This window comes from Callithrix jacchus, chromosome 3 (genome assembly GCF_049354715.1).
Source record: "Callithrix jacchus isolate 240 chromosome 3, calJac240_pri, whole genome shotgun sequence".
Lineage (NCBI taxonomy): Eukaryota > Metazoa > Chordata > Mammalia > Primates > Cebidae > Callithrix > Callithrix jacchus.
This window is the reverse complement of record NC_133504.1, coordinates 185,841,660-185,864,923: the sequence shown is the minus strand read 5'-3', so window position 1 is coordinate 185,864,923 and position 23,264 is coordinate 185,841,660. Positions and strand designations below refer to the sequence as shown.

Genomic DNA, 23,264 nt, shown 5'->3' with positions numbered 1-23,264 from the left:
TGGGAGTGATGACTTTAAGAAAAAGTAAATTTGACTCTCTGTAACAGATAGTATTATTAAGAACATGGGTGTATGCCAGGAAGAAAAAAGAAAGGCCATGAAAAACTTCAGGAAAAACGAAAAGTCACACAAGGAAATGCTAATTCATATTGAAGCAAACTGAAGATGTAACCTGATTTGGAATAATGAATAAAGTGTGAGAAAGAGGGGTGAATTAGAAACATATGCAGGGCTGGGCGCGGTGGCTCACGCCTGTAATCCCAGCACTTTGGGAGGCCAAGGTGGGTGGATCACGAGGTCAAGAGATCGAGACCATCCTGGTCAACAAGGTGAAACCCCGTCTCTACTAAAAATACAAAAATTAGCTGGGCACAGTGGTGCGCACCTGTAATCCCAGCTACTCAGGAGGCTGAGGCAGGAGAATTGCCTGAACCCAGGAGGCAGAGGTTGCGGTGAGCCGAGATCGCGCCATTGCACTCCAGTCTGGGTAACAAGAGCGAAACTCCTTCTCAAAAAATAAAAAAGGGGGAACATATGCAGGGCCAATATTTAGTGACACAGGATTGGATCCAGTTACTTTACTCTGCAGTGAGCAACATTTGCCTAATCATAGTAATATTGTCTTTTTACAATTTGTAGTTGCTGGAATTAACCTGTAAACAATCATCAGGACTGAATTCTGGTTGCAGAACAAAATATATATGTTATAAACCTAATCAATCTGGAAGGCAGAAATGGAGAAGGAGGGGTGGGGGCAAATGTGGGGCACTAATCTCACTAGTCAGAAGATGAGATTTTCTCTAAATGTAATGCCGTTAAAATTGGGGTTTCATTATTTAATGTAAAGTTACAGAGTGTAGCAGGAAGGTGAGGGTGCCATGGGTTCTTTCTCTGCCTCTGCAGAATTCTGCCCCTGATTCTCAGAAAATGTCACAGATCCCTAGTGCTTCCTTCAGATTGTCATGTATTTGATTTGGGAACTTAACTTTCTTGAGTGTCTGTGATGTGCTAGGCTTGGGGTTGGATGGCCTTACTGTGTGCAAATCACCATGTGTCAGCTCTTTGACAGGCTTGTCATGCCCTGAGGAAACTCAGGCTCACAGGGGACCATTGAGGGCCTCCAGCCAGTAGCTGGCAGAGCAGGACTCAAATGCAAGTGAGGGTCCTGGCTCCCTGCTTGGTGTCTCTGACACTCAATCACCTGTGTGGCCTAGGAGACATGCAGTCTGACCACACGTGCTCTCCTCCTGTCCCCGCAGGTTCTGCCAAACCATGGCCTCCACGCTGCGGGGTTCTTCTCCGCCTTCCTTGTCTCCCTTGTGCTGACCTGGGCTGCCCTCTTCCTCATGGTTCGCTATCAGTGTCTGAAGGGAAACCTGCTCACCAGACGTCGGGTGAGTCTTCCCTGAGGGTGGTTTGGAAGGTGGGGGTGGTTAAGGTTGAAGTTCATCCTCCAGTTCTGTGGATCTCAGCCCTAGATCTCCATCAGCATCACTGAGGGGACTGTGCACAAAAACCCATGTCCAGGGCCTGCCTCCAAAACTGATGCGTTTGTCCTGGGATGCATCCCCATCATTCTTTTTTTTTTCCTTAAGATCCGGGGTGTCACTGTGCTGCCCAGGCTGAGTGCAGTGGCTATTCATAAGCATGATAAAAAACACTACAACTTGGGACTCCTGAGCTTTAGCAATCCTCCTGCCTCAGCCTTCCAAGCAGTTGGGACTGTAGCTATGCACCAATATGCCCGACTTTTAGTCAATTTTAAAACTTCCTCCACTGTTTTTTGAGATGGAGTTTGCTCTGTCGCCAGGCAGGAGTTCAGTGGCATGATCTCAGCTCACTACAGTCTCTGCCTTCTGGGTTCAAGCAATTCTCCTGCCTCAGCCTCCCTAGTATCTGGGATTACAGGCGGGCACCACCACACCCAGCTAGTTTTTGTGTTTTTAGTAGGGACCGGGTTTTACCCCCTAGGCTAGGATGTTGGCTAGGATGATCTCGATCTCTTGACCTTGTGATCTGCCCACCTTGTTCTTCCAAAGTGCTGGAATTACAGGTGTGAGCCACTGCGCCTGACCAAAACTTCCCCCAATGATTCTAACCACCAGGCAGGTGGGAGAACTCCTGTAGCTATTACCTGGTACACAGCCTGTCACCCCCGTGCAGCCTGTCACCCCCATGCAGCCCGCTGCCTCATTTGCAGCCCATGACCCCGCTCACGTTGGCTGCTTTGTATTCATGCTGCACCACATGCAGGTCTCATTCTGCAGTCCCCGTGGAAGAGCTTTGGGAGACTCCCGGTTATCCTCAGAGTGAAGCCCAGACCCTTGAGCCTGGATTTTGAAGCCGCCCGAGACTGGCTTCCAGCTGCTCCCCCTGCCAGGTCCCATCTCACACCCCGGTTTCCCACTGTACCCAGTGACCCAGCTTCCCTGAGGGCGCTGAGCTCCTTGTACGCACACCTGAGCATTTTCCCATCCTCTTTCCTTCTCAGTTAGGGCAATTCTTACCCATCCTTTGAGCCTCAATTTGGCCAATGCCTTTGCCTGCAAGGCATGGCAGGCCACTTCCCATAGGGTAGGGCCCTCTCTAAGGTCCTCCACTTGGCTCCATGGGGCACCTGTTGTCATCTGTTGGACCGGACGGGGAGCTTCTCCACCTCTGCATTCCTGTCTGAGGGTGGGTTCCCTCAAAGTACAACCTGAGACTGAAATTCCAATCCAAGTAGTTTATGTGTAAAGTGATGCCAGGACATAAGGGGAGGGGTGGAAAGCGGGGCAGAAAGGGAAGGTGGCTGGTAAAGGGTGTGTTTCATCAGGGACCTCTGTGTGGCCTGGGGCTTAGTCCTGCCCAGGGGCTCTGGAGATGGAGCAGAAGCAGCCACAGCATCGCTGTACCCAGGGGTGAAAGGGCTGGGGGAGATGTCCCCTATGTTATTGGTTGGTGACAGAGAGGCAGAAAGCCAAGAAGGAAGGAGACATGCTCCTGGCATGGCATCTGAGGCCAGCAGAATCATTCAGGGAAGGAGTAGGGGCATTAGCTGGTGGGTCGTGGGCTGGTGGGCACTGCAGTGCTCAAGGCAGGGGACATGGCAAAGAACCAGCCATGCCAGGGGCCCTACAGTGACTCATTGTCACCCAGAGGGGCAACACCCTGGCAGGAACATTTATCATCTTTGTCCCTCACTTTAGATCATAAACACTGAAGTCCATGAGGTTAAATAACTTGCTTAATGTGACCAGGCACAAGCTAGGACCTGGCTTCTGGGGACTCCCTCTCTCTCCTCTCTGGAGGCTGGAAATTCCACCCCAGCCTGGGTGAGGGGCCTGTTCATTTTGTGCCTGCTTCCTGGAGGACAGGATTGTCATTTCAACATGAGGTCAGCCCACAATCTCCTTGGCAGGCAAAAGTGCGAAGAAAAACGACCTATCTAATCACACCTCTCCCAAAGCTGTTATCAGTCAGAAGAACTAAATGCACCCTGCTGCTCTGATGTCAGAGCAGGATTCATTTCCCAGAGATTAAGGCAGATCATTAGAACTGCACAGAAGAAAAAGCAAGGGTGTGAATTTGATTTAAGGCCTGAAGACCCTTTTTTCCTGGCATCACAGAATGAACTCTTTTCATGTTTTTCTTTTTTTTTTTTTTTTTTTGCCGGCATGGTGGCGGTCATGCTCTGAAGCAGAAGGCAGCCTTCAGAGTTGGATTGGGATCAAAAATCAGCTGGGCTCTTTTGAGCTGTGTGACCTTCAATAACATAATTCCCCTTCTCTGAGCCTCAGTTTTCCCATTTGTAATGGGAAGCAATGGGGGCACCATTACTTCCTTGTTGTAACGGCTTCATGATAACACATAGAAAGCGCTGAAAATCATCCCTGCCACAGGGACAAGAATTGGTAAAGGTTAGCTATAGCTGTCATGCATTTTTGCAGAGTTAATGATATTGGGGACAAAGCAGATATATCTCCTATCCAATCAGAGGGTTGGACTTAGGTATCTTAATGTCACTTCCAGCTCACAATCCTATTTTCTCCTTCCTTCCTTCCCTCCTTCCTTCCTTCCTTTCCTTTCCCTCCCTCCCTCCCTCCCTCCCTCCTTCCCTCCCTTCCTTCCTTCCTTCCTTCCCACAGAGTCTCTGTCACCCAGCCTGGAATGTACTGGCACAATTGCAGCTCACTGCAACCTCTGCCTACCAGGTTCAAGCAGTTCTCCTGTCTCGGCCTCCTGAGTAGCTGGGATTACAAGTGCCCGCCACCATACCTGGCTAATTTTTGTAGTTTTATTAGAGATGGAGTTTCACCATGTTGGCTAGGCTGGTCTTGAACTCCTGGCCTCAAGTGATCCGCCTACCTCAGTCTCCCAAAGTGCTGGGATTACAGGCATGAGCTACCACGCTGAGCCCAATCCTCTGTTCTGATTAGAAACCAACCAGATTTCCGATGTCAAGGCCCACCATATCCATTGTGAGGTTTCCTCTACCTAATAGTGATAAAGATGATGATAGTGAAACCTCTTTATGGGTCTTACAGGTTGAAAAGGTCTTTCTGTCCATTGTTCCACCTTACCTACACAACATCAGCATGCAGGGCTGCTGGAATTGTGATCCCATTTCTTTGTGGAGAAAATGGAGGCTCAGGGATGTCGGCAAAAGTTCGTCAGGGTTTACCGTGGTCACAGTGGTGGGGCTGATTGATGGGGGCTCTGACTGCAGACCCTTAGCCTTTCCTCCTGGCTTTCCCAGCACATGGAACTCACAAGAAGGCCCACTCAATTAGTATTTCTGCAATTCTCCTGAAGGTCTGGCGGCACGAGAGCAAGCTGGAACCCTTGCCGTTCACGTCAGCTGACGGCGTGAATGAGGACCTTTCCCTTAATGACCAAATGATAGACATTCTGTCTTCCGAGGACCCTGGGAGCATGCTGCAAGCGTTGGAAGAGTAAGAATCCTAAATCCCATTATACTTCCATAGCTGTGACCAATGCTTTATAACACTGACGTAAGAGCAAACACTGAGTATATTTTGTTCATTCAGTTAATCATCCCCCCTCTGTCGTCATAATTCAACAACTGCTATGCACGGAACGTTTTGGCATCTAGGAAAAGAGGTGTAGAAGACATACTTCCTGCTTCCAGGAAATCTGATCTGGTGGGGAAGACCCAACCGTAAACGGAAGTGACCGCAGAATTGGGTGACAACCGTGCTAATGGGAGTATCAGGGCTGGCAGAGCTCAGAAGAGGAAGTAGGTACTTCTGAGAGTCGCAGAAATGCTTCCTCTGGAGGTGGCATTGAAGTCACCATTTTAATTTTTAAATTTATTTTTAACTTCTTTGTTATGTAGGGATATGTGTGTAGGTTTGTTATGTAGGTAAACTCATGTCACAAGCGTTTGTTGTGCAGATTATTTCATCACCCAGGTATTAAGTCCAGTCCTCATTAGTTAAGAGAGAGAATCTGAACTGGTTCTGAAAGCTTATGAAGAAGCGTTCCAAGTTGATTAAGCGAGGAAACAATTTTCAGATGGAGGAAAGAAAGGGCAGATGGAAGCCTTTGAAAGGAGCAAGATGCATTTGGTGAGATGTCAGCAGCTAAGCGTGGCTGATGTGCAGATTGGGGTACTAACATAGAAAATAAAGAAGAGGCAGAGGGAGAGAGGCCAGACCAGGCGATGTGGCTGTGCGCTGAACCGAGGCAGACCAGGCGATGTGGCTGTGCGCTGAACCGAGGCAGACCAGGCGATGTGGCTGTGCGCTGAACCGAGGCAGACCAGGCGATGTGGCTGTGCGCTGAACCGAATTCACTTATGCAGTTAATGAGTATTATCATCATACTACCTATGTGCAATACAGATAGCACCAGACACGGCTTACGAACTTTACACAACTAACTCATATGATACACTTTTTAAAAATTATTATACTTTAAGTTCTGGGGTCCATGTGCAGAACGTGCAGGTTTGTTACGTAGGTAAACACGTGCCGTGGTGGTTTGCTGTATCCATCACCCTGTCATCTACATTAGGTATTTCTCCTAATGCTATCCTTCTCCTAGCCCCCTACCCCACTGCTATCCCTTCTCTAGCCCCCCACTCCCAAACAGACCCCAGTGTGTGATGTTCCCCTCCCTTTGTCCATATGTTCTCAATGTTCAACACCCACTTATAAGTGAGAACATGTGGTGTTTGGTTTTCTGTTCTTGTGTCAGTTTGCTGAGAATGATGGTTTCCAGCTTCATCCATGTCCTTACACAGGACATAAATTCATCCTATTTTAAGGCTGCATAGTATTCCATGGTGTATATGTGCCACATTTTCTTTATCCAGTCTATCACTGATGGGCATTTGGGTTGGTTCCAAGTCTTTGCTATTGTGAACAGTGCCGCAGTTAACACACATGTGCATGTGTCTATAATAGAATGACTTATAATCCTTTGGGCATATACCCAGTAATGGGATTGCTGGGTCAAATGGTATTTCCAGATGCAACTACTTACTGGCCTGGAGAAGAGCCCTGCTACGTCTGACTCACGGCACTTCGTGAGCTCAGTGACTGTTCTCTGCAGAAAGGACTCTCCTCTTGTTTGAATGGGTGCTCCTTCCTCACTGAGCGCCCTGGGAAGAGCCAGGCCTGCAGCCTCGGAAGTGCAGGGCTGACCTTGCACCAAGAGGAGGGTCAGGCCTAGTTAATCCATTTCTGGGTGCCAGAGTTACGTGGCTTGATTACTTAAGCCTCGTGCAGCCATTCAGACGCGATTCTGCATTTTCACTTAATTCCCTAATCAGAATGCCAAGGATGCAAATTAAAATTTGCCACCTTGTCTGAGAGGAGTAGGGAGAAATGGACGGGCAATGGGAGGAGAAGTTACTGGCAGAGGTTCGTAAATGTCACTTACTGTATTAAGTGGTGTGAGCAGCTAATTATCAAATGGTTTCAGAGCGAAAAGTGTTTTCTTATAAAACGTGAAAATGAAAAGTACAGTGAAATGATTTAGATTGGGCCAACGTAACTAGTACTTTAAAATAGGAGAATATTAACCCTCCTGTCTTTGTTTTTTATTCAAAAAGCCATGGAGTGTAGGAAGCCCAGTCTTCCTTTGTCCCTGCTTTTAGTGAAATCATAAGCAGCTGCGGCAGTTCGCCAGTCCTGGTGCCTGACTGCAGTAGGAACGTTGAGGTTTATAATGATTTTGTTCTTGCACCCCTGGAATTTTATATTCACTTCTCTTGGGAGCTTGTCTTATTTTGCCTGAAGAGTGATTAGCATTGATTATCAAGCATGCACTGACAGGGTTCAGCTTGGGAGCTAAATTTGTTCCTCCCGTCCCAGCATTCAATATTTATTGAACTCCCAATTCTATTTAGGCGTCGCTGGACACTAGTTTTAGGAACCCAGTCTTTTTCTTTTCCCCAGTTACAGCACTGCCAGTTACTTTTAATCTTTCCATCTTGATGTATAGTCCTGCTTAGGTGCTCCTAGAAGGAAAATGTCACTCAGAATGGCAGGAGCTTAGTATGCGTGGAAATCCGTGATACATTCCCCACTAAAAATAGCGTTTCTCTCTGGCAAATCAGTTATCCCGTTTGTAATTCCAGCATGAGGCTTAGCTGGGAATCTAAATATGCCATTAGGTGACTTGATTGCCACCTCGTCTCAAGCCCCATCAGAGCGTAACTTTGCTCTGTCCTGCTGAGTTATTTTTGACAAAGAGCATTTCCTACGTGTGCGTGGTGGTTTATGTTTTACATTGCTCATTCAACTCTGTCTCTTACAGAGAGGATTTGAGGAAGGAATATGTCCTTCGATTTTTATCAGGCTCCTCGACTGTGGTTATCATGGAGGTGGACCAGGAGGAGGGAGGAACCGGGCAGGACTGGCTGGTCCTGGAAGCTTCTAGGAGCGTGGACTGCTCACCGTGTTTTAGTTCCAGCCTTGCTCTGGACCTGACCACTGCCACACACCTCCCGCCTATGATCTTATTTAATTCTCACAAGTCTCCCGTTTTAGACCAGGAAGCTGAGGTTCGGTCAGGTTTATTGGTTTTGCCCAAGGCCGCAGAGGTAGTAATGGATTCGGCTTAGGCCTGAGTGCTTTCAATCTTTTCTTCTATCGACCGAACAGCTTTTTAAAAAGACTAAGCTTAGATTTTCCAGAGAGTCAAAGAACATAAGACAAAAAAGAAGTTCAGGCGTACGTCTGTTTCCTCTGGTTAGAAAAGCTCAGCACTCCCTTTGGGTGCTCCCAACATTGCCTGTGAGCTGTCTCGAAATTGTGTTTGCACAGAGTAAGTATTCCATGAGTGTCTGTCAAATGGAGGCATTTAAATCTGCGTGTTGAGTAGTTTTTTATGTGCCAACCATACGGTGTATTTTTACAACTACTCTTTTTTCCTTTATAAACACTGCAGAGCAATGATTTTGTTCCTCATCTCTACAAATTGGAAGCCCAGGGAAATAAATGAAACACTTTATTCAAGGTTTGTTCTTTGATTGGGTTGCTGGTTCATGCATGCAGTACTTTAAAAAAAGTAATTAATGGATTGATGAATCCAACAGATTGTTGCTGAGGGCACATTCGGTGCCAAGCACTGTGGTAGACCCAAGACTCTTGTTTGCTGGACACTAACAAGTAAGAGTCTTGGCCTTTGTCCTTATAGAGCATACACAAGCAAAACACAACTCCGTGCACTGGAAACTGTGATTCGACACTGTGGTCAGAGGTGTGAAGGGACACGGGGCTCTGCTAAAGAATCTTGGAGAGGACGCTTCTAAGGGAGGCTTGTTAAGCTGAGAGCTGGTGATGAGCATTTTGGGGTGGGCAGCATGCACAGGAGGTGGGAAGGGATGTGGGCATTTGAGGACCCAAAGGAGGACCAGGCCGGGATGGAAGGTGTAGAGGACGCAGAGGTTGAAGGGTCATCAGAGCCAGTGAGAGGCCCTCCCTACGGCAGCACTGCCTCCATTCTTCACCCTGAACTTCTCATTTTCTTCACAACACTCAAGGCTGCTGGAAACTACCTTATATTTTCAAATGAATGTTGTATTTTGTCCCACCCACCTAGGGAGTAAGTTCTGTGAGTGCAGGGACCTCCTGTCTAGCTCGCTCATTCATCCCCGGTGCCTCCAGCAGTGCCTGGAGCAGTGGGTGCCACTGTACAATGGTGTGCTTGGCGGAAGTCACTTGCAGAGAAGATCTGAGGCTCTAAGGTACTTGACAGCAAAGATTAGGAGGAGGTGCAGCATTCCTCAATCCCTAAGGCAACGCCATGTGTTTGCAGATGTGATGTGGCCCCGCAGCCTACCCAGCTCCTTCCAAGGATGTCCTGTGGCTGCAACACCCTCACAGGGAGATTCTGTTTGAAGGAAGGACCAGGTTTGATATGGGAAATGATGTGGCTACGAGCTAAGGAACACCAAGCGTTGCTGGCAACACCAAGCTGGCATGGAATGGATCCTTCCCTGCAGAAGGAACCATCCCTGCCAACATCTCGACTCTGTACTGCTGGCCTCCAGAACTGTGAGGGTACAAATGTTTGTTGTTCTAAGCTATCCAGCTGAAGGTACATGGCTACACAGGAAAGTACCCCAGGAAACAAGTACACCTCCCTAAGCCACACCCTGTGAAGCAGAACCTGAGAGCAGGCCTGGGGAGCTGCATTTTACATCCTCAGATTGTTCTGGTCATTCTGATGCTTAATAGTTTCAGAACTTCTGCAGGAGAGCAGAGTACCCCAATGATGTATCCTCTACTTGGTTCTGAGTTCACAAGAATCCTCATCTAAGGCTGCAGACCTTCCGTGCCAGCTCTCCCTCCTCAGGGTTTTTATCTGCTGCAGCTCTGAGCCCTCACCGGCTGGAGGATGCCCCTGAAGACCTTCGCTTCCCACCCGGCTGCCTATTGTTTGCATGAACCGACACCTTCGTCTCGGCTTCTGGCCTCCGAGCTGTGAGGGGACACATTTCTAGTGGTTGAAGCCACCTGCTTTGTGGTACTTTGTCACTGCAGCCACAGAATACAAATGCTGTTCTCCATCTCAGTGCTGGGCAGCTGATATTCCCCAGAGGGTGCGTCTCTCCTTAGCCAGAAATCCATTTATACAGTGTCACATGTGGTAGACATGGTGTTTACTACAAATAGCCAGCTGAATTGTGGTGCCGTCCTGACGCAGCCTCTCTTCACCTCCGTGCTGGTCCCTGCATGGGACTTCTCCCCTCTCCGCCCTGGAGCTCCCACTTCTTCCCATCTTGTCGCCAGCACCTGAGTCCCAGCCATTGCCGTTTCCTTTTTGTCCTCTGACACCAACTTCACGCCATCCCTGACCCTCCAGTCCATTGACACACCAGCCAGAGGTGCCTTTTCAGGGAACCTGTACTGAAAAGCTTTCGCCAGCTTCCTCCTATTCCCTGGTAAAACCCAAATCCCTCTGTGGCCTGCAGGGCTCTGTGTCAGATGCCTAAGGCCGTTTAGCCTGGATTGGTGATATTTTGTGTTCATGTGATCACGATCATCAGATATCTGCAAAGTTGTTATGGATAAGACGGTAAAACTTTGCAGGGAGATAAATATCAGCTAATTATGAAGACCTTTCTGCTTCTCCAAGCTCTCCTATAAGGGGAGTTAGCCTGGAGGGGCAGCTAGCCCCCCATTGTGGGGGTGCACATAGCAGAGACTGGGGACTACCTGGCAGAGAGGGTGTTGAGAAAACCCAGATATTGGTTGGAAAGATGACTTAGCTGACATCTAAGGTTTATTCCATTTCTGAAGCCACCTTTACATTTTCCATCCTGCAGTTCTCTCCTCTGTTCATCTCCTAACCTGCAGATAGAGCACAATTTGCCTTTTCAGATAAGTTTCAAATGTTATCTCTCTACCTACCTGTCTGTCAATCATTTATCCACTCATCTATCCACCCATCCATCTACCCACTCACCCATCACTTGTTCTTCTACCTACCCATGTGCCATCCATCTAATCATTCACCCATCCATCATCTCATTCACCCATCTACTCATTCACTCATCTGTCCTTCCACCCATCCATCTTTTTCACCCACCCATTCTTTCATTCATCTATTCATCCATCCATTCTTCTATCTACTTATCTGCCCATCTGCCTGTCTATCAATTTGCCCATTCACTCACCTGTCCACCTATCATCCATCCATCTATACATCCATCTGCCCACCCATCTATCTATCCATCCTTCATCTACCATCCAATCTTCCATCCATCCAACCAGCCATCTATCTACCCATCTATTCACCTACCCATGCATTCCTCATTTTTTCATCTATCATCCATCCATCCATCCCTCCATCCATTTATCCGTCCTTCCATCTATCCATTCATCTATGCAGCCATCCACCCATCCATCCATGTGTTTATCATGGTTCCCCTGCATCTTCTTTTCTTTGCCATAAAGAATGATATCAAGAGAGACATGATGTAACCACAGCAACGAGAAGTCACATTTTCCAGCATCTGTTCTGTGTCGGGCACGAGGCTACGTGCTTCATGGATGCCGTTTTGAGGCAGTAGGACAGATGGTACAGCGAGGACTCTGGATACACATGTGATGGGTTCAGATCCCAGTTCTGTCATTGAATAGTTATGTGACTTTAAACAAGGGCCTCAGTTTCTTTACCTGTAAGAGAGATATTAACCACCTCCCTTACAAGATTTCCTTGTGAGGATTAATGCCTTAATATATATATATGAAGCGATTAAAACAAAGCCTGATCATAAGAGGCGCTATGACTAATCCTCTCGGTGACTCTCATTTGATGTGACTGATAATACTCTCACTTAGCCAGCAGGGAAACTGGGCTCAGAGACATGAATAACCCACCTGAGCTCATGCAGTTCCTGCTGGGTAAAGCTGAAATTGGAAGCTAAGTTACTGTGACTTCCAAGCCCATGCTTCCAAACCTAACGAAAAACTGCCTTCCAGGGAAACTTGATTAGGATATGTGTGAAATGGAGTTAGGGAAGCACAGGAAGGATTTGAGGCAGAGAGAGGAAGTCTTGCTTCTCCTTTTTGCCTCTTCCAGGGCTGACCATTCTGTCAGGTCTGGCCAGTGGGTGGAGTAGGGAGTGGGCAATGATATGGAAATCCTAGGAGGGAAGAATCAGTGGCATCTGTCTGCATCTGTACCCACTTTAAGGAGTAGCTCAAGGCCTGGAGAGGGAAGGCCCAATCTCACATCTAAACATAGAAATCTTTTTTTTTTTTTTTTTTTTTTTGAGACAGAGTTTTGCTCTTGTTGTCCAGGCTGGAGTGCAATGGTGCCTTCTCAGCTCACCACAACCTCCGCCTTCCAGGTTCAAGTGATTCTCCTGCCTCAGCCTCCCAAGTAGCTGGGATTACAGGCAGGCCCCACCACACCAGCTAATTTAGTGTTTTTAGTAGAGATGGGGTTTCTCCATGTTGGTCAGGCTGGTCTCAAACTTCCGACCTCAGGTGATCTGCCTGCCTTGGCCCCCCAAAATGCTGGGATTACAGCGTGAGCAAGCCACTGTGCCCTGGACATAGAAACCTTTAAGAGGAAAATATGAGCAAGGAAGGATGCAAACTGCTGACCTTTTGTACCTTACAGTCCAGGTTTTACCAAACTAGAAATTTAATGGGTTATCATAAGTCTTATTCGTGTCTAGCTCATGTAGGTGACTACTTTTACTCCCATTTAACCTCTCATTATAATTTGGACAGCACATAAACTCAGGAGGTATTTCTCTCCCCAAATTCCCATTGTCCATGCCCGCAAATAGACAGTTTATAAACATGATTGATGGTCCCAGAGAGGAATCTTGCCATATTATTTGTCCATGGGAATTAGCTTCTGATAAGAAAAATTTCAGTTTTGCTCATAATGAATTGGTTTGGGGGTCTGTTGTGCATACACCTGCTACCTTGAAGATGCCAGATTTATATTTTTAAAAATGGCCGTGTTGATTTCATTTTCCTTCTGAATTAGTTATCCACCATGTTGATTAACGAGTCTTCTTTCACTTTCTGGAGAACATTCGCTGCATGTGTATCAAATCCTATCCTAATTTTGTCCTGACACCTTGCTTGCCATTTGGTGAGAACTTGATTAATTTTTATGTGAAAAAAATAAGAAAGAAGAATTAATATCATCCTCTCTCTTTTTTATCATCCGTAACTAATCAAAGTATTAATCAGTTCTTGGCTAATTTAAGTGGTACTGTTTCCCTTGGAAAGATGTTATCATTGGCAGACCTATTCCCAAGGTTTTTTTTTTTTTTTTTTGGGGGGGGGATGGAGTCTTGCTCTGTCACCAGGCTGGAGTGCAGTTGGAGTGCAGTGGCGCAATCTCGGCTCACTGCAACCTCCGCCTCCTGGGTTCAAGTGATTCTTCCACCTCAGCCTCCCGAGTAGCTGGGACTACAGGCATGCACCACCACGCCCAGCTATTTTTTTTTGTATTTTTAGTAGAGATGGGGTTTCACCATGTTGGCCAGGATTCCCAAGGTTTAATAGCTTACATTTAGTAAGTGCTTCCCGTGCTGGACATGGTTCTAAACTCTTGTGTAAAGTCAATCACTTCCAAGAGGAAGATCGCTTGTATATGTAGCAAAACTGGCCAGAGAAAATATGTTCATCTTTGAAGCATAGTGGCGTGATGACATTTTTGTGAGAAACGAATGTTCCCTGGAAAAGCAGTGGGTGAATCCTGCTAACTCCGCTGAGCTGTTGAGGTAGTGAAGATGCCTGAGGGTCAGAGCCCAGCATGTGTAACAAAAATGTCTCTGTCCGCCTCATGGGATTGTTAGGGACTTTTAGGGGAATGGAAAAATATCTGTATTTCATTGTCGTCTGAATAATTAAAAATGCCAAAATGCCATAGGGGGCAATGGAAATTTAACTCTTCACCAGTGGACCCAATTCTGTATGGAAATGATGAATTCTTAGTATTTGTTTTCCTCTCTGGCAGCCCTTTGGGCAATCAATGGATGAGAGTTGGCTTCATTAGTGGCATGGTGTTTCAATCGATTTACGGGGACATTTTCTTTTCTCCTGTGGCTTTGGAACACCCTGACAGTTTTTATGATCGCCTCTTCTGACAGATTATCCGTAGGGATTAACATTAAAACTGTTACAACGAAGAGTGCCTCTGGGACTGTCTTCCTAGGCAACTAGGAACATGAGCTGTGGGCAGCGACTCTATCCTGCAGCCAGGTTTCTGCAAGAGGGAAGAACCGAGAATGAGGAAACCGCTATTATTTAGAAGGAACAAAATGCCAGGCTGTGCTGTATGGCTTCTGTTTCTTCTCTTCTTTGTTCTTTTCTTTCTTTCTTTCTTTCTTTCTTTCTTTCTTTCTTTCTTTCTTTCTTTCTCTCGCTCTCTCTCTCTCTCTCTCTCTCTCTCTCTCTCTCTTTCTTTCTTTCTTTCTTTCTTTCTTTCTTTCTGTTGAGGTGGAATCTGTCACTGTCACCCAGGCTGGAGTGCCGTGGCGTGATCTTGGTTCACTGCAACCTCCACCTCCCAGGTTCAAGTGATTCTCCTGCCTCAGCCTCCCAAGTAGCTAGGATTACAGGTGCCTGCCACTACACCAGGCTAACTTTTTGTATTTGTAGTAGAGACGGCGGTTTTGCTATGTTGGCCAGCCTGGTCTTGAAATCCCGACCTTGTGATCCACCCGCCTTGGCCTCCCAAAGTGCTGGGATTCTAGGCACAAACCACCACGCCTGGACTCCTCTCTTCTTTAACCCTGAACAGCAGCCTATGAGGGTGGTCCTCATTATGCTGATGTGGAAACGAAGTTCCTTACCCAGGTCCCTTAGATAGCAAGTGCTTTCACAGCAAACCATTGGTAAGCACCTGGTATAGCACCTGCCCTTTCCCCCACACAAGCAGCTACAACATTTGCTCATGTGACTTAATGAATGAATGATGGACAAGGTGGTCAAGTAAGGTGTGTTAGATTCCTATTTATCTGTAACAAATTACCACAAGCTGTGGCTTACCCCAATCTGAGTGTATTATCTTAGAGTTCTGGAGGTCAAAGTCCAATACAGGTCTGACCAGGTAAAAATCATGATGTCAGCTCTACATAGAGAGTGGGGTGCTATTGTTTACGTTAATCTATTGCACATTTCAGAATAGCTACAAAGGAAGAATTCTAACGTTTCTAGCATCAAGAAAAGACAAATATTTAAGGTGATGGCTATCCCAATTAACCTGATTAAATCTTTGCACATTATATGAACGTATTAAATTATCACATGGGCCCAGAAAATGTGTACATCTGTTACGTGTCAATTTTAAAAAAAGATGTCAGCTTTAGGGGAGGTTCACTGCCTGGCCTTTTCTGGCTTCCTGAGGCTGCTTCCACTCATTGTCTCGGGACCCCTTCCTCTGTTTCCAAAGCTGACATCATCACTCCTGCGTCTGCTTCCTTCACCACATGGATTCTCTGACTCTGACCCCTCTTCTGCCTCCCTTTTCCAATTTTGTTGTTGTTGTTGTTGTTGAGATGGAGTATCACTCTGTCGCCCAGGATGGAGTGCGGTGGCACAATCTCGGCTCACGGCAACCTCTGCCTCCCGGGTTCAAGAGATCCTCCTGCTTCAGCCTCCCAAGTAGCTGGAATTACAGGCGCCTGCCACTTCGTCTGGCTAATTTATTTTTTATTTTTATTTTTATTTTATTTTTTTAGGGGAGAGGAGGTTTCACCATCTTGGCCAGGCTGGTTTCCAACTCCTGACCTCATGATTTACCTGCCTTGACCTCCCAAAGTGCTGGGATTACAGGTGTGAACCACCGTGCTCAGCCCTCTTTTCCAATTTTCAAAGCCCTTGTTCTTGATCTCAATGTTATGGTCAGCTGATGAGTAGCCTTATTTCCTTCGCCATGAAACCTAATGGGTTTGCAGATCTGGGAATTAGGCTATGGATGTCTTTGGGGAGGGCACCGTCCTCCCTGACTCTTAAGGCTTCGTTTAAGGTGTGAAATCCATTCTGTCTGTCTCAGAGCCGAGAAGGGATTTTGTTTTCTGAGCTTGTATAGCATTTTGTTTAGTTCATTTGACATTTAGCCACACACACACTGCCTTGAGGCAGCTCCTGTGTTACTTTCTTGCTTTGTAATCTGGAAGCACTGGTTGCATAGGCACGTGTTCAATAACCACTTTCGGAGAAAATGAAAGAAGCAAATGAATGAGCCGTTGTTTCAAACTAGGCTAAGTTGTGTCTTAAGGGGATGGAAGCTATTTTAATCTAAGATGGTAAAATTTGAGCATCAAAAAGAATAATGACTGCAGTTGATCATCAAAACCCACCAAATAGATAAAAATCTTCAATTTCATAGTGGTCCTCTGCAGAGACAGGCTCCTCCTAGGTTCGGCTAAACATCTGGACTCACAGGGCACACGTGGCCCCATCCACTCAGAAGGTGAGAGGGGCAGCAACACGGCTTGCTGTGAGGACAGCATTATTCCCTCGTGGGTGTCCTCAACATAGGTCGCACAGCAGCCTACACAACTATTTGGGGGGCATTTTCCTCTCTGGTGACACAGGTCAGTTGCAAGGAGATGCAGTCCACATCAAGCAGGTGCAGGAGTGTTTCTGGCTTAAAATATTCCTTCCCCCAGAGCTGGCAATATCTCTTGTAACTCACAGATATCACTTCCAAAGTTCCCACAAGAGCTATGTCCAGTTCCAAGAGTCACCTCCCTCAGGAAATTACAAGATATGGCATCCCTGTTAGGTATTTAGTGTATTTACCCGTCTTCTTATCCATATGTAATTTATCAATCTGGCTCTATTTTTACCATAAGCCGTGTTACCTGGTAACCTATTTGATATTATTCCTCTTAGTAAGTTTCTAGGTAAAAGTTAACAAAAGCTCAGATCCTCAGGAAGCTGAGAAAAGTTTTCTAAACCTTTGTCCTCATGCTAAAATGTAACAAAACTGATAAACAAACCCAAACTCATTTTTCACCGTTGAAGGGTTAGGGTTAGGGTTGAAGGTTGCTGTGACACCAACACTTTAATTAGAAACTTGATAAAATACAAGAGAAATAATTATATATGTCTGTGAACTTTATGTCAGAGTAACAGAATTGTTGATGAAAGTTCTTTTTGAAGAATTTCAGCTTTAAAATGCAGAAGAAGATAGAATTAGACAATTGGCTTTTTAAACCCCTAATGAAATCATGGATCTACGTAACCATTAGAAATTTACAGGAAAAAGACAATCCCATTAAAAAGCAGACCAGGGATATGAATAGACACTTTTCATAAGAAGACATATATGCAGCTAACAAACATATGAAAAAAACTCTATATCACTGATCATTGGAGAAATGCAAATCAAAACCACCATGAGATACCACTTCATACCAGTCAGAATGGCTATTACTTAAAAGTCAAAAAATAGGCCGGGGGCAGTGGCTCACGCCCAGCACTTCGGGAGGCCAAGGTGGGTGAATCACTTGAGGTCAGGAGTTCGAGACCAGCCTGACCAACATGATGAAACCTTGTCTGTACTAAAAATACAAAATTAGCCACACATGGTGACGCACACCTGTAATCCCAGCTACTTGGGAAGCTGAGGTAGGAGAATCACTTGAACCTAGGAGGTGGAGGTTGCAGTGAGCCAAGATGGCACCACTGCACTCCAGCCTGGGCAACAGAGTGAGACTCTGTCTCAAAAAACAAACAATTTTAAAAAATAACAGGCATTTTTGAGGTTGCAGAGAAAAACAAATGCTTACACACTGCTGATGGGACTATAAACTAGTTTAGCTGTTGTGGAAAACAGTGTGGCAATTTCTCAAAGACCTAAAAACAGAGCTACCATTCAACCCAGCAATCCCATTACTGGGTATATACTCAGAAGAATATAAATCATTCTGTCATAAACACATGCACATCTATGTTCATTGAGCACTATTCACAATAGCAAAGACGTGGAATCCACCTAAATGCCCATCAATGGTGGACTGGATAAGGAAAATGTGGTACATGTACACCATGGAATACTATGCAGCCATAAAAAAGAATGAGATCATGTCCTTCACAGGAACTTGGATGGAGCCAAAGGCCATTGTCCTTAGCAAACTAATTCAGTAACAGAAAACCAAATACTGCATATTCTCACTTATAAGTGGGAGCTAAATAATGAGAACACATGGACACATGGAGGGGAACAAGACACTGGGGCCTATCAGAAGGTGGAGGGTGGGAGGAAGGAGGGGATCGGGAAAAATAATGAATGGGTCCTAGGCTTAGTACCTGCATGACAAAATAATCTGTACAACACACCCCTATGACACAAGTTTACCTGTATAAAAAACCTGCACATCCACCTCTGAACTTAAAAAAAAGGGAAATGGATGTTACAATCATTAGATGAATGGTTGATGGGAGATATTATAATGCAGGGATCATGTTGGCACCACTTGAACCTGTGGATTCGTCCCAGCCTTACCCTCCAGTACGGACATAAGGGAAGCACATAGTACTAACATAGTACCACTGTGGGGGTCCTCAAGGACCAAAAATAGAAGCAACATATGATGCAGCCATTCCACTACTGGGTGTGTATCCCAAAGAAAGGAAATCAATATATCAAAGAGATACCTGCATTCTCATGGGTATCACAGCACTGTTTACAACAGCCAGAATATGAAATCAACCTAAGTGCCCATCAACAGCTGAATAAAGACAATATGGAATAAATACGCAACAGAATGTTTTTCAACCATAATGAAGAACAGCTTCCTGTCATTTGAAGCAACATGGATGGACCCAGAGGTCATTATGTTAGATGAAATAAGCCAGGCACAGAAAGACAAATATCACACGTTCTCACTCATATGTGAGAGCTAAAAAAGTGGACCCGGTGAAGGTACAGAATAGAATAGTGGTTACTGGAGCCCAGGAATGGGAAGGGGTACGTGTAGATAAAGGAAAACAGGAATATAAATGCAAGATATTCATTACCACTGAAATGCACCCTTAAAAGATGGTAAATTATATATGTATATTTTGTCTCAAATTTTAAAAGTCACTCAGAAAACGAAGGAAAACAAATTGAATGAAGATTTTAGATCTAACTGTTTACAGAAAAGACAGGGGATAGAGAGAGGTATGGTGACACCCACGGAAGCAATGACCAAATCCAGAATGTGGGACATTCTGCAGGATGGTGGACTGACTTCTGCAACACATCAATGTCTGAGAAGGAAAGATGGAAGGCCAGAATGTTTAGACTAAAGGGAACTTAACTGGCATTATGGGATTTTGTTTGGTTCTTAAATTAAATGCTCAATTGTAAAAAGACATTTTGAGACACTTGAAGTAATCTGAATAATGACAGATAACTAGACATTACTAATTATTGAGATTGTTTTAATTTTTTTTTTTTGATTACCCTTTAAGTTCTGGGGTACATGTGCTGATCTTGCAGGATTGTTACATAGGTATACACATGCCATGGTTTGCTGCCTCCATCCTCCTGTCACCTACATTAGGTATTTCTCCTAATATTATCCCTCCCCAATATTCCCACCCCCTGCTATCCCTCCCCAGGCCCCCACTCCCACCAGACTCCAGTGTGTGATGTTCCCCTCCCTGTGTCCCTGTGTTCTCATTGTTCAACACCCGCTTATGAGAGAGAACATGCGGTGTTTGGTTTTCTGTTCATGTGTCAGTTTGCTGAGAGAATGATGGTTTCCAGCTTCATCCATGTCACTGCGAAGGACATGAACTCATCCCTTTTTATGGCTTCATAGTATTCCCTGGTATATATGTGCCACATTTTATTTAACTAGTCTATTATTGATGGGCATTTGCGTTGGTTCCAAGTCTTTGCTATTGTCAACAGTACCACAATGAACATACGTGTGCATGTGTCTTTATAAAGGAACAATTTATAATCCTTTGGGTATATACCCAGAAATGGGATTGCTGGGTCAAATGACATTTCTGTTTGTGGATCCTTGAGGAATCACCACACTGTCTTCCACAATGGTTGAACTGATTTACAGTCCCACCCACAAGGTAAGAGTGTTCCTATTTTTCCACGTCCTTTCCAGCATCGGTTGTCTCCAGATATTTAATGATCACCATTCTATCTGGCATGAGGTGGTATCTCAATGTGGTTTTGATTTGCATTTCTCTAATGACCAGTGATGATGGCGTTTTTTTCATGTTTGTTGGCCACAAAAATGTCTTCTTTTGAAAAATGTCTGTTCATATCCTTCACCCACTTTTTGATGGAGTTGTTTGGTTTCTTTCTTGCAAATTTGTATAAGTTATTTGTAGATTCCGGACATTAGCCTTTTCTCAGATGGGTAGATTGCAAAAACTGTTTCCCGTTCTGTTGGTTGTCAGTTCACTCTAATGATTGTTTCTTTTGCTGTGCAGAAGCTCTTAAGTTTAATTAGATCCCACTTGTCTATTTTGGCTTTTGTTGTCATTGCTTTTGGTGTTTTATTCATGAAATCCTTGCCTATGCCTATGTCCTGAATGGTATTGCCTAGGTTTTCTTCTAGGTTTTTTATGGTGTTAGGTCTTATGTTTAAATCTTTAATCCATCAGGAGTTAATTTTTGTATAAGGTGTAAGGAAGGGATCCAGTTTCAGCTTTCTGCACATGGCTCACCAGTTTTCCCAACACTGTTTATTAAACAGGGAATCCTTTCCTCATTGCTTGTTTTTGACCAGTTTGTCAAAGATCAGATCGTTGTAGATGTATGGCATTACTTCTGAGGCCTCTGTTCTGGTCCATTGGTCTGTATCTCTGTTTTGGTACCAGTACCATGCTGTTTTGATTACTGTAGCCTTGTAGTATAGTTTGAAGTCAGATAGCATGATACTTCCAGCTTTGTTCTTTTTGCTTAGGATTGTGTTGGCTAAGTGGGCTCTTTTTGATTCCATATGAAGTTTAAGGTGGTTTTGTTCAGTTATGTGAAGAAGGTCAATGATAGCTTGATGGGGAAGCCATTGAATCTATAAACTACTTTGGGTAGTAGAGCCATTTTCACAATATCGATTCTTCCTAACTGTGAGCATGGAATGTTTTTGCATCTATTTCTGTCTTCCCTTATTTCCTTGAGCAGTGGTTTGTAGTTCTCCTTGAAGAGGTCCTTCATGTCCTTTGTTAGTTATATTCCTAGGTATTTTGAGACAGTCTTGTCCTGTTGCCCAGGCTGGAGTGCAGTGACATAATCTTGGCTCACTGCAACTTCCGCCTCCTGGGTTCAAGTGATTCTCGTGCTTCAGCCACCCGAGTAGCTGGGATTATAGGTGCCCGCTACCACACCTGGCTAACTTTTGTATTTTTAGTGGAGATGGGGTTTCACCACTTTGGCCAGGTGGGTCTCAAACTCCTGGCTTCAAGTGATCCACCCACCTTGGTCTCCCAAAGTGCTGGGATTACAGGTATGAGCACTGCACCCAGGCTGTTTCAAATATTTTTAATATAATAATGGTAGTGTGGGGAGTCAAACTCTACCTCTGCCCTCTTAGGGGTCCCATCTGGGCCCGATAATTAAATTGACTTGAGATAGATTAACAGGAAAACAACATGCAAATTTAATATAAGTTTGACTTGACACTGGAGCCCACGTAAGGAAGTGAAGACCCGAAGAAGCAGTTAGAGGTGAATAGTAATATGCTGAGTTGGACAAAGAATAGCAAGTTGTGAAAAAGCAACTAAATTATGTGGTGAGGCTAAAGAAGGATAAGACTTATTTAAACAAGGTCTATTTTATCTTGGTCTCAATTTTTCATGCTTGATGGTAAGAATGTTGCTTTCCTTCTGCTATAGGGATGGCCTCCTTCACATTGGAATTTCACCCCTCTGCTTTTAAGAAACAGGATGCATAGTATTCCATGGTGTATATGTGCCACATTTTATTTTTCCAGTGTGTCATTGATGGGCATTTGGGTTGGTTCCAGGTCTTTGCTATTGTAAACAGTGCTGCAATGAACATTCGTGTGCATGTGTCTTTATAGTAGAACGGTTTATAATCCTCTGGATATATACCCAGTAATGGGATTGCTGGGTCAAATGGTATTTCTATTTCTAGATCTGAGGAATCGCCACACTGTCTTCCACAATGGTTGAACTAATTTACACTCCCACCAACAGTGTAAAAGTGTTCCTATTTCTCCACATCCTCTCCAGCATCTGTTGTCTCCAGATTTTTTTTTCTTTTTATTGCATTTTAAGTTTTGGGGTACATGTGCAGGACATGCAAGATAATTACATAAGTACACACATGGCAGTGTGATCTGCTGTTTTCCTCCCCTTCACCCACATCTGGCATTTCTCCCCATGCTGTCTCCAGATTTTTTAATGATCGCCATTCTAACTGGCATGAAGTGGTATCTCAATGTGGTTTTGATTTGCATTTCTCTAATGACCAGTGATGATGAGCTTTTTTTCACATGTTTGTTGGCTGCATAAATGTCTTCTTTTGAAAGGTGTCTGTTCATGTCCTTCACCCATTTTGATGGGGTTGTTTTCTTCTTGTAAATCTGCTTTAGTTCTTTGTAGATTCTAGATGTTAGCCCTTTGTCAGACGGGTAGATTGCAAAAATTTGTTCCATTCTGTTGGTTGCTTGTTCACTATGCAGCCATAAAAATGGATGAGTTCATGTCCTTTGCAGGGACATGGATGAAGCTGGAAACCATCATCTCAGCAAATTGACACAAGAACAGAAAACCAAACACCGCATGTTCTCACTCATAAGTGGGTGTTGAACAATGAGAACACATGGACACAGGGAGGGGAGCATCACACACTGGGGCCTGTTATTGGGTTGGGGACTAGGGGAGGGACAGCCGGGGGGTGAGGAGATTGGGGAGGGATAACAGTAGAAGAAACACGTAATGTTGATGACAGGAGATGGAGGCAGCAAACCACCATGGCATGTGTATACCTATGTAACAATCTTGCAAGATCTGCACATGTACCCCAGAACTTAAAGTATATATATTTTAAAAAAAGAAACAGAATGAAGGTCAGAGTGATCTGATACTTACTAGTTTGTTTGTTTTTTGAGGTGTCTTTAACTGAAAATAGTCAGTATCCAGAAGCACATTTTAGAGGTAGTATATTTTACTACCCTTTAGCAACAAGGTTAGGTAAAGTAGATATGCATGTATGTATTCATGTAGACAAGTTACTTGATAGGTAGACGTGCACACAGCTGTCTTTTGATCAGACGGTCCACTTATGTCTCCTTGAGAGTTAAAGATGCCTGGTGAGGTAAAATGACAGATCTGATATTTGCT

General features: G+C 44.8%; 1 protein-coding gene across 5 annotated transcripts in view; it reads left to right on the top strand.

Moving 5' to 3' along the window:
- The window catches only part of EVC2 (EvC ciliary complex subunit 2), a 160,125-nt gene that overhangs the window by 49,086 nt on the left and 87,775 nt on the right, over window positions 1–23,264 (top strand). For all 5 annotated transcript variants that reach the window (XR_013533207.1, XM_054253497.2, XM_035294080.3 and 2 more), the window contains 2 exons: window positions 1,260–1,394; window positions 4,795–4,934. Coding sequence is in view for 4 of the 5 variants with exons in the window: in XM_054253497.2 (XP_054109472.2) it covers window positions 1,260–1,394; window positions 4,795–4,934 (275 nt within the window). In the remaining variant the exon portion in view is untranslated. The remainder of the gene's footprint in view (window positions 1–1,259; window positions 1,395–4,794; window positions 4,935–23,264) is intronic.